The sequence below is a fragment of the Mastigoproctus giganteus genome, chromosome 6 (assembly GCF_048544385.1).
Source record: "Mastigoproctus giganteus isolate SK-2022 chromosome 6, ASM4854438v1, whole genome shotgun sequence".
Classification (NCBI taxonomy): Eukaryota; Metazoa; Arthropoda; class Arachnida; order Uropygi; family Thelyphonidae; genus Mastigoproctus; species Mastigoproctus giganteus.
The window spans coordinates 16,188,713-16,200,999 of record NC_143580.1 but is presented as its reverse complement, the minus strand read 5'-3'; the positions used below and the strand labels follow the sequence as shown (position 1 = coordinate 16,200,999).

Genomic DNA, 12,287 nt, shown 5'->3' with positions numbered 1-12,287 from the left:
TTGAATTTACAAATATCATTTATTATATGAAAGAGATGTTTGGACTCGAAATTGAAAGTGCGTATGAACTTGTATAGTGCTCTCAGTATACTGTGTTTAGTACTGAAAAGTAAATTATGTATATCTTGCACATTTATAATATTTTTATCCCAGTTCTTAAGGGTGACTTCAAAATCACCTAAAATAGTACTGTGCTTGTTGCTGGTATTTTTAGATTTATTAGTACGTTTCCGTGGGTTCTTATGGAACTTGATTATATTGAATTTGTCATATATACAACTGTCTGTTAAGTTATTAGTAATAATTTTATGGTTGAATTTATTATTTAGACCATATGGGTATAATGTTTTTAATTTTAACATAAATATTTCTTCTTGTATAGTTCTAATATTAGCGTTATTAATCTGTGCTAATATGGATATGTATATATTGTTGAAGTTGTGCGATTGAAAATGCATATATTCTATTTCATGTTCTATATTATTATTATTTCTATTTAAGTAGTTATTGATGTCAGATCTATGCTGATTAATTCTTAGGTGCAGCTTATTGCTAGTTTGTCCAACGTATTTTATATTACATGTTTTGCAGGTTATGAGGTATATAACATTACTAGTTTTACAAAAAGTAGGTTTTGATGCATCATTTGTTATATGCTGCGGGTGTATACAGGGACAGGTTAAACAAAGTTTATTCTTGCAGGTGTTGAATTTAAGGTGATGGATCCCATATTTCTCTAAGTTAGAAGCATTACATGCTGTTGTGCTCTGTCTTGTGTGTGTTAAATGCGTATGTTTAGAGTTACATCCGTGTTGCGGAGTACAATACAGAGCATGTGTACCCGGGGTCAAATTTATTCTACTCTGCCCATGTAGTATGTTATCAAAGTTATCTGGTTCCATACATATAAGTTGCATAAAATTACAATTAAAATTAAAGTTACAATAATAATTAAAATGACATCAAAATAAAGTGTAGGCGCAACCAAGAGTAAACTGTACTTTCAAGATAGGGATAGGATAGTAAATATATAAAAAATCAAGTAGAAATAGAAGTATCAAGTGTATATAAGCTGTTCTAGGCGGCGTGAGCTCAACCTGGATAATTTGAGCAACTCCACCGCATACGTAAATTACATAATATACAGACAACAAATTCGTCTAACGCTAGGCGCCGCTAGCGTTTCTACGCATATATACACGGGTTAGCCTCCGGCTCAGTCTTTTCTGTCAACCCGTCCAGTAGCGGTAAGTTCTTGTCATTCGGACACTCCCTTCCTTTGTCTTCACTTTCATAGCGGTCCACTTACTTCTGTAAGGTCATCCATGTTCTGTATGTAATACATTAGTAACACATAATAGTTTTACATAACTTGTATTTTATTTATTCTAAATTTGTATTCTAAATTATTTTTACCACGTGGCTTCTTACACGTGCTCTTTGACATACAGAACATGTCAGAAACAGAAGTAAGAGTATTGCTGTTCTTTTTCATAATTTTGGTGGATGACCTCAGACGAAGACACAAAAATTATGAAAAATACTGCAATGCTATTTCCACATTGGTCGTTGTTTTTTCAAAATTTGTTTCTTTTTATATCGTTACATTCTTTTTTATATCATTACACTTTTTCTTTTCCTTCTTTCCACCCTTTGTTCAACACATATATCGCTACCAGGATACACGGTATTTTCATTATTAGCGCTAGTTAAATTCTATATTTAAATTCTATACTTATATATATATACCTACTACATTCTACACATAACAATAAAAATAATTATATATATATATATATATATATATTTATGCAAATATGCCTAAAAACCAGCTAGAATCTAGTTAGCTGGAGAGAAAACAGTAAAATGCCAAATTTTTACACTGGTTTTGTCTTGATGTGTGTTTGCACATCATGTGCTGAGCACTTCTGATACAGAGTCACTGTATGGACACTTACCTAAATGATTCACTCCAAACTGCATTTCAATTCCTTCAGAAGTTAGCATTCGAGGACATCTCATTACTCCTGCATTGTTGACTAATATATGGAGTGACTGCTCATCTATTAAAAATATGCAATACTTTAGTTAAATGGTTTTTTCCTGCCCTGCTCCCAAAATTCAAACATAAAAAGCATTACAAAAATAAAAATACTATATTTTTATTATTACATTCACTTAATACTGCTTGAATAATATATATACAGTATATAAATATCAGTATAAATACTATATAAATAAGTATTTATATATAAAGAGAAAAATATGACAAACACACTATATTGATTTATCAATTGCAAATTCTTTAATGTGTCACGACAGCAAAATACTGAGAATATTTTCTTTATAGCTCTGTTGCTGAGGCATTTTGCAAATATTTCTGGTTAGCTTGATTAATTTCTGGCCATCATAAAATGCTGCTTTTTCCTTTGTGATTAATAGCAATATAATGCTGCATAACTGATAATTTTTTAGAATTACATTTGAAAACAAAGCAAGTCTATAAAAACATATACAGGCGTTCTCACTTTACGAGTTCCTGGGTTTACGAGTTTTTGTTTTTCAAAGTATCAAGTATCAACAAAATCGAAAATATGAAAATTGCAAAAAATAAATGTTAAACATTCATAAATACTGCATTTAAAACCATGCGCGTAGCTATGCAATACAGTGTACCCCACTTTATGATATTAATCTGTTCCAGAAACACCATTGTATCGTGAAAATATCATAATTTGAACCCAATAACACTGTTTTTTGGTAATTCGTTCCAAGACCTCGGAAGTTGAAATTTTCGCCATATAACTCTCTAAAAGGTCGTTTTTATAGTGCAAATTGTAATAGTTATCAATTCAAATCACGAAAATGCACTACACTTTCATCGTTATCATATGTTCTGTTATAAGAACTAATTCTGCGTGGCTTTGTGACATTTTTCTAAAGCACATTTCTGGAAGTCACGACCATAAAAAAATAAAGACAATTTGCACTTTATGGTTTATTGGGCTTTTCTGTTACTGCAGGCAATTATAAACGGGTAGTAAACTCGATGTTACTCCTTCTTGTTTGTTTGTTATTTGGTTTTTAGGAGCATTAGCAACTAAGGCCATATTGCTCCGGGATATGCGGTGGTCATTCCCTGACCTTTCCGCATCCTCCGTATTTGGTGGTGACGGGCTCGAACCCCGGTCTAATCAAGAAGCATGTGCTATGCACTGCTGCTCCTTCCCACTTGGCTACGGAGGCACAATGTTATTGCATTTGCGAAAATACCAATAGCTGGAATTGTATGGCTTTTTGTGTTATTATGGTGAAATGTGTTTCCCCTTTACTGAAATCTTCAGTCGTATAAAAAACATAAATAAATTTTCAGAATCTTCTCTTCATTCCTTTTTTTTTTTAAAGCTTCGTAAACTTGTTACTCTGTGCAAAGCATGTTAGTTGCAATTTGTGCGTTCTGTTAAAAAATGCTTATGCATCTATTGAAATTTATAAAGAAAATAGACGATTATCTTGGAAACAAATGCCTCTTGAAGCATTTCTGAAGACGACGACTCCTTGTGCAACAAATCAACGAGTGCCGAGCCAATAAGTGTTCAACGAGTGTGCATTTAGTCGATGATGAAGAATAAACATTCTTTAAAATTTGAAAGCCATAATAATTTCTTTATTATTATAGTTTTCTTGATTTTACAGGCTACGTTTTAATTTTAATGGGATTGCAGAACAGTACGGACGGTGGATTTTTGGCTGCTGTAAAGGGATAAGTATTGTTTAATTTTTAACGTATTCTTCTTCATTTAACATAGTACATTGTGTTTTACGGAGATATTAAATAGGTTTAGTAGCGTTCGTTAGCTTCTTATTTTGAATTTAACCAGCAATTTTTGGAAGTTACGACTCCCGGTGTTGGCACCAATATTGTTGAACTAGCCGCCATATTGTAGACGATAAGAAATAGCTTAACGTATATATATCTCGATCTGATAGCGTAAGGTGTAAAGTTAAACTAGATAGCATAATATGAAGCACTGTATTAGGAATCTTAGCTTATTATAGTATTATCAATTAATCAAAAATATTATTAATCTTATTAAATTTCATCGTTAATTAAATTGTATTTAAATGGAAATCATGACCCAGACTAGAGCTGCGAAGCGAAGATCACAGACTAGCGAGAGTGCTGTGGCTTGGGGGAGAAACGAAGGGGGAAATTCTCCAATGCACCACAGTGTCAAAAAATGTGCGAAATGTGAAATGTTTGCCGACCTTTTTAAAACAGAACATGATCTAGCCAAGGAGGATGCCTTTGCGTGTGCTAGGTGTATGGAGTGTCAAAAAATTAGGTGCCAACTCAGCATTCCGATGGGCGTATATGAGAGCTTGAGGTGTAGGGTAAATGCCCTCAAAGAAATTAATATGAGGAGCCCATCAGGCTCTCAGCTGGCCAGCTCAATGACAGAGCTCATTCCTGTGCATCAGGCAACACAGAGGCAATCTCCAAGGCAAGAATGCGCTGGTCCCAAAGGAACTAATTATTGTTGGTGACTATTGTCAGGGAGATGGGGAAATATACTATGTAAGAAGGATAGGTGGAACAGGACCAGGGTATGTCTGCCAGGGGCAAAAGTTGAGAACACTGTAGAGCATCATACTTTTCAAGGCACAAAAGGTGATATTTTTGTACACGTTGGAACTAATGACATTAAGAGTAAGAGATCTGCAGATTTACTCAACAAGTACAGGTCAATGTTGAAAAAAAGTCGCGAGTTAGGGTTGAATGTGAAAAGTGTCTGCAATTCTGCCCAGACACGATAGGAGGGAGTATATGGTGAGAGCCTTGTCAATCAATTCGGCCCTGGAGAGACTGTGCAAGGCTCAAGGGGTAGACTTTTTTTCCAGCCTGGTCTGTGCTTGTTGACAGGAGAAACTGCTTCTACAGGGATGGGATACACTTAAATAGAAAGGGTGAAAGAATATTTGCTGATGCTATCGAGGCAGTGTTAGGTGGGTCGGAAAAATGCTAGTGTGGGGGGGATAGTGGCCGCAGGCAGAGGCAAAAGTGATTCTTGCACTGCTTCTATTAGAATGGGCAGCAGACTGGAAAGCAAGGTAATGGAGATTTCCAGGACTGCTGGGAGTCATAGTGGAACAAGTAAATACATGGGCTGTGTTAGGGTGGCTAGGAGCAGGAACAGGTGCATGTATACTTGCATGTACACCAATGCTAGGAGTATAGTTAATAAAGTTGATGAGCTTGAAGTGCTAGTCAAGACATCAAAGGCAGATATTGTTGGGATATCAGAGATGTGGTGTCACACAGATATAGGCCTATCCTGTCTATCCTTCCTATACAATGTGTATAGGAAGGATAGACAGGATAGGAAGGGAGGAGAGGTTATGCTGTTAGTTAAGAAACACATAAAATCTAAGGAAGTGCATCCAATTGATGTTGGTGCAGTGTTGAGTCTGTTTGTTGTGAAATCAGCACTGGGAAAGGAAAAATGAGAGTAGGTATGTGTTATCGGCCCAATGGCTCTGATGAGTACAACGAATAACTCTACAGAGAAATAGTGGGCCAGTAACTCAGAATGTCTTATTATTGGGAGATTTTAACTTTCCAGATATTGACTGGAACTTGTGGGTTGGTCACTCACACACTAGCAAGACTTTTGTGGATTTACTGGATGAGTAACGTTTTTTTTCAGCAACATGTTCGAGAGGCAACCAGAGGGAGTAATACTCTTGATCTGATTATCAGCAGTGATTATTCATACATTACGAATCTGCAGATAAAGGAACCACTGGGTGACAGTGATCACAATGTACTGACGTGGGAATTATTTAAAGATGTAACTACCATCAAGGCTAAAGGGAAGGATTTTTTGCTTTCATAAAGGTGACTACAGAGGTCTCAGACAGTTTTTAAATTCTGTACAGGGGGGGTCAACTGATGATGTTACCAAAGTTGAATTCTAAATGGGAAGCCTTCAGGGACTTAAATTTTGGAGGCTACTAGGCTTTTCATTCCTACTAAGAAATACTGTTCAAGGTTTAGGCCTAAATGGATGTCAGATGAATTAATGAGGCAAGTGGCAGAGAAGAAGAATGTATGAGATGCATATAAAGTATCAGGCGACATAGAAGCTTATGGCAGGTATAAACTAGTCTGTAATCAAGTCACAAAGTAGGTTAGGCAGGTGAAGGCAGATTATGAGAAATCTTTGGCAAAGATTGCAAAGAAAAACAGCAAGGAGTTCTTTACTTATGTAAACTCTAGAAGGAAAGGGATGAATCAGATTAGACCACTTAACATAGATGGGATGACCATTGATGATCATGCTGAGGTAGCTGATAAAATGAAAGTATTTTGCATCTACATTCACACATGAGGAGTTATTCAATGAGGGGAGTGCCAGAAGTTTATCAAATGCTAACAGGGAGCTAAGTGATTTTGTAATAGCTGAGAGCAAAGTGGAGGAGAAATTGTTGAAGTTAAACATAAGGAAGGCACCTGGGGTGAACGGGATCTATCCAGTTATATTAAAGGAGGCAGCAAAGGCAGTAAGAAAATCCTTAGCCATAATTATGAGAGCTTCCTTGGACTCAGGGGAGGTCCCCCACAGACTTGAGGTGTGCAAATGTATCACCAATTCACAAAGGAGGTTCAAAAGGTGACACATGTAACTACAGACCTGTTAGTTTAACTTGTGTTCCGGGGAAAATAATGGAATCACTGGTTAAAGAAGCATTGCAGGATCATATAGACAAGACTGCAGTAATAATTAAGCCACAGCATGGATTTGTCAAAGGGAGGTCTTGTCTGACTAATTTGATTGCTTACTATGATGTGGTCACAAAGGAACTGAATGCCAAAAATAATTTTGATATCATATACTTGGATTTCAGGAAAGCTTTTGATACTGTTGCACAAGGAAGACTGCTGTACAAATTGGAGCGGTATGGCATCAAGGGTAAGCTGCTACAATGGATAAAGGGATGGTTGAGTGGGAGATAACAGAGAGTGGTAATCAATGGACACTGCTCTTCATGGACAAATGTTATTAGACATTGTTGGACTTGTTGTTGGACTTCATGGACATTGTTGTTTTGTATATTTATCAATGATATTGATGAAGGTATATCAGGTTTAATGTCCAAGTTTGCAGATGATACAAAGGTTGGCAGGGTTGTTAACGACAGTAATGACAGTATGCTACTCCAACTGGATCTAGATAAGTTGGGAAAATGGGCTGAGAAGTGGCTGTTTGTTTGTTTGTTTGTTATTTGGTTTTTAGGAGCATTAGCAACTAAGGCCATATTGCTCCGGGATATGCGGTGGTCATTCCCTGACCTTTCCGCATCCTCCGTATTTGGTGGTGACGGGCTCGAACCCCGGTCTAATCAAGAAGCGTGTTCTACGCACTGCCGCTCCTTCCCACCTGGCTACGGAGGCGCCCTGAGAAGTGGCAACTGGAGTTTGAGAAATGCAAAGTACTGCATATGGGTAGCAATAACCGAAGAGAAACGTACCAACTGGACGGTATTACACTCAGGAAAGTGGAAAGTGAAAAAGACTTGGGGGTAATTGTGCAGTCAGATATGAAGTTCGCTGAGCAGTGCAGATGGGCTGCCAGGGCAGGTCATGAAGTCTTGTCAATGATATATAGGACTTTTGCTAGCAGGGACAGGGAGGTGATAATCCCATTATACAAGGCAAGGGTCAGGCCACACCTAGAGTACTGTGTACAGGTCTGGAGGCCCCATTTTAGGAAGGATGTAGTGTTGCTAGAACGAGTACAAAGAAGGGCAACAAAATTGGTGAGGGGAACAAAGGGGTGCTCTTACCAAGAAAGGCTTAAGTTCTGCAAATTGCAGCGCCTGGAGGGTAGACACCTGCGAGGTGATCTGAATGAGGTGTATAAGGCTTTGAATGGGTTGAGCAAGCTGAATGCTGATGGGGCACAGTTTCAAATTGAGGAAAGATAGTTGTAGAATAGATGTGCGGAAATTTGCCTTTAGCCAGCGGGTAGTTGATTGGTGGAACAGGCTTCCATCTTTTGTTGTGGAAGCTAATAGCCTAAATAAATTTAAGGCTGAGCTGGACAGGCATTTGGAATGAATGGAGGGATGAAATGGGAGGGGTTTTTTTTTTTTTTTTTGGCTGATGCTGCATAAGTTTGCTTTCTTGCATTGTATGCCTCTACTAATGCTAATTTCTTTGGATAAATCAATAATTGTTTAAACATAAACTAATTAGCTAACTAATTTCATTGTTGAGAACGTAATTTTTAACATTATGTCTATGGGATTTAATTCCCGCTTTATGAGTTTTCCCTTTACGAGCGCGCGCTAGCTAGGAACGAATTAACTTGTAAAGTCGAGAACTACCTGTAATCACTGTGTGTGTGTGTGTGTGTGTGTGTGTGTGTGTGTGTGTGTGTGTGTGTGTGTGTGTGTGTGTGTGTGTGGACTATTCTCAATATTCTAACACACATTATTAAATAAAATGCCATACTGAATCACCTGATATGTAAAATACCCTTATATTGATAAGGGTATTTTATATATAAGGCAGCCATTATCATAGAAATAAATAGGTAACATCAATACAAAACAACATAAGAATGCTGAGTGAAATTTTGGTGTGATTAGGGAATTGAAGCGAAACACTTATAAAAAACCCTTACTGCTAAATTCTCTGATCATACCAGTTTCTTCAGTCTGTTCTGTGTTGCTTCCTTGGCTTTTTATATATACAAAATGTGTATCAGTTTGTTTACATTTTGCCCATCTTTTTTTACTTAAGTATTTAAAGATACATAATGTGGCAGAAGTAGGAAGCTGTGAATACATTAATGCAATATCAGGATGCAAGGGTTGGGGGGGGGGGGGACAAGAGGTTCTTATTCTTGTTCTGGTTCTTGTTCAGACAATTGACTTTCTCCCCCCCCCCCAAATTACTCTTCCGGATCTTTTTGTTACAAATTTTTGATTTTCACTCTAATATAACGAAAGGAATTATAATTCGTGTTACTAAAAATAAGAAAAGATGAAATGATGATATACAGTAGACTTGATTTTCTGGGATAGAAGGTAAAAAAATATTCCCGGATAATCGATTCCCCGGTTGTTTGTTTTGTTTTTGTTATCTGGTTTTTAGGAGCATTAGCAACTAAGGCCATATTGCTCCGGGATATGCGGTGGTCATTCCCTGACCTTTCCGCATCCTCGATTCCCCGGTTAATCCAAATATACAGTAAGTCCCCGACACACGTAAGAGAGACTTTCCAGGACTTCTTAAGTAAGTCGAGATTTGCATAACTCGGGGGAATGACTAATAAAATATTGCTGCTATATCCCTGATATGCCAAAATTACAAAAACCACATAATATCCTCAGAAGAATGAAGAAAAATAGTTATATATTTTTAATTAGTTCAATTAAAAACTATCTTGGGACAGCGGTGAAGTAGCCTGAGTGGCACATAAGAAAAGAAAACATAAAAGGAAGAAAAAATGCATGTTATTGTACTGTAAAAACTGGTATGTACCTCATAGCCTTAGTTATTATTATAGTTGACCTTCATTGGTGCCGACCACTTCTCATATTCTGTCTTTCTCCTCCATTGTGTTCACCGTTGCCACTGACAAATCTGAATTCTGCGTGATACTTGTTAATGTTTGGCAATTTTCATGCATCCTTATTTTAATTTTCTGATCCAACTCGATCGCTTTCCTTGATAGACTTACTACTACCGCTATCACTTATTCTCTTAGTCAGCACCATGATAATGGTCAAAACGAAATTTTCTGAAAAGAATCTCGCAGGGTTAAGGTTGATTGATTGATTTGGTAGTTGTTGGCGCATCGGCTTCTGTGGCCATATTGCACCTCCCAAGGTTTTTGCAGTACTTTGATCCAAGCCCAAGGCGGGAATCGAACCCGCGACCTTTGGGTTGTCGGGCAGGTACTTTACCCACTCGGCTAGCCCGGTCGGCGCAGGGTTAAGGTGAAAACTCACTATTATGACTCCAAACAAGTTGACATTTTACTAAAGCATATTTCTGGAGGTCAGTCATAAAACAATAAAAACAATTTGCACTTTCCGGGTTATTGGACTTTTCTGTTAGTGTAATTCATTATAAAAGGGTAGTAAACACGATCTTATTGCATTTGCAATAATACCGATAACTGGAATTCTGTGAGTTGTTACATTATGGTGAAATGTGTGTCAACCTTCACTTGAAATCTTCAGTCATATAAAAAAATTATAAATAACGTAATGTAAGTATGTAAGTCCGAAGCTACATAAGTCGGGGACTTGCTGTATCGAAAAATGTTCAGTAACCTACGTAAAAAGTATGCTAATAGATAAAGGGCATACCACGCACTACTCGCATGTCCAATACGATGCTTCCCTTTACTTTTTACAAAGTTGGGTATGGTTTGATCACCAACATTATAATGGTTCTTTAGAGATTTAACGGATGCACCGTTTTCAAACTTTTGAATAATTTCAAGTTTTTGTTTAAATGAAAGCACAACTCTTGTGTTTGCCCATAATTTTCGCGATTTCTAAACAAAAAAAAAAAAAAAGAAAAACGTTACTATAAAAAAAAAATTCCAACATCTGTGACATGCATAACAGAACAAAATTTGTCCTTTTGCAGTGTGATGGAACACAACAATCAAAGTGATGCACTAAAACAAACTAAACATTTGTTTGGTTTTTTTTTAAGCAGCGGGTGCGAAGACAGTGGTGGTTGCAAGATAACAGGCACACTAATCTCCTAATGAAGGACTTATAACGCTGCTTGTTGTCACTTATTTATGACTTGCAAAACATCTGTTTATACCTATTCAATTTATTACTTGAATTTTATGAATTTTTTTTTTTTTAATTTGGAACCTTGAAGTGTCCTGGTTAATCCGATCCCGGTAAATTGAGAGTCTGCTGTACTAGCAAAAATACCAGCTGAAATACCAGCAATGGGTCACGGGACAGCCACCTGTGGTCAACGACCATTGTGGCGATCAATGCATCTCATTTCATAACACAGCAGTGATGCAGCACAATGACTCAATAACACAAAACACTATTCTGAATGCTTACATCACACAGCTTCGGGCACTAGGTGTGTATGCGAAATGGCTAGTTAGCAAAACATCAAAAAAAAAAAAAAAATAAATAAAAATACATGTGACAAATTTATGCATCCATTAAGTATATTACATTCTCTTAGGTAGGTCTCAGGTTATCCTCAATTTCCTTGTATATATAACATTACTCTCCCTTACAATCCTTTCAATACAATTTCATCTTGGCAGTGAGATAGATGATTTTGTAATAACTGAGAGGAAAGTGGAGGAGAAATTGTTGAAGATAAACATAAGAAAGGCACCCAGGGTGGATGGGATCTATCCAGTTATATTAAAGGAGGCAGCAAAGGAAGTAAGCAAAACCTTAGCCATAATTATGAGAGCTTCCTTGGATTCGGGGGAGGTACCCATGGACTGGAGATGTGCAAATGTGACCCCAATTCACAAAGGAGGACCAAAGGGCGACACAAGTAATTATAGACCTGTTAGTTTAACTTCTGTTCCAAGAAAATTAATGGAAGCACTGCAGGATCATCTAGACAAGACTTCAGTTATAGCTTGGACACAGCATGGTTTTGTTAAGGGAAAGTCTTGCCTGACCAATTTCATTGGATACTATAATGTGGTCGCAAAGGAACTGGATGCAGGGAATAACTTTGATATCATATATTTGGATCTTAGAAAGGCTTTTGATACTGTTGCACATGGAAGACTGCTGCACAAATTTGAGCAGTGTGGCATTGGAGGTAACTTGCTGCTATGGATAAAGGGATCATTGAGTGGGAGAAGACAGAGAGTGATAATCAATGGACACTGCTCATTGTGGACTAATGTTATTAGTGGAGTCCCTCAGAGTTCAATGTTGGGTCCATTGTTGTTTTCTGTATTTATAAATGATACTGATGATGGTATATCAAGCAGCGTAATGTACAAGTTTGCAGACGATACGAATGTTAGCAGGTTGTTAAGGACACTAATGACAGTACAATCTGCAACAGGATCTAGAAAACTTGAGCAGATGGGCTGAGAGGTGGCAAATGAAGTTTAACGTTGACAAATGTAAAGTACTACACATGGGAAGCAGTAACCCCACAGTAACGTATCAACCCTGTGGTACTACACTGACAGTGGTAGAGAATGAAAAGGACCTGGGGGTAATTGTGCAGGCAGATATGAAGTTTTCTG

General features: G+C 37.3%; 1 protein-coding gene across 2 annotated transcripts in view; it reads right to left on the bottom strand.

Moving 5' to 3' along the window:
* LOC150084007 (retinol dehydrogenase 13-like) overlaps nt 1–12,287 on the bottom strand; it is a 50,212-nt gene that overhangs the window by 18,258 nt on the left and 19,667 nt on the right. For both annotated transcript variants that reach the window (XM_090374980.1, XM_090374981.1), the window contains exon 4: nt 1,959–2,063. In XM_090374980.1, coding sequence (XP_090231106.1) covers nt 1,959–2,063 — 105 coding nt within the window. The remainder of the gene's footprint in view (nt 1–1,958; nt 2,064–12,287) is intronic.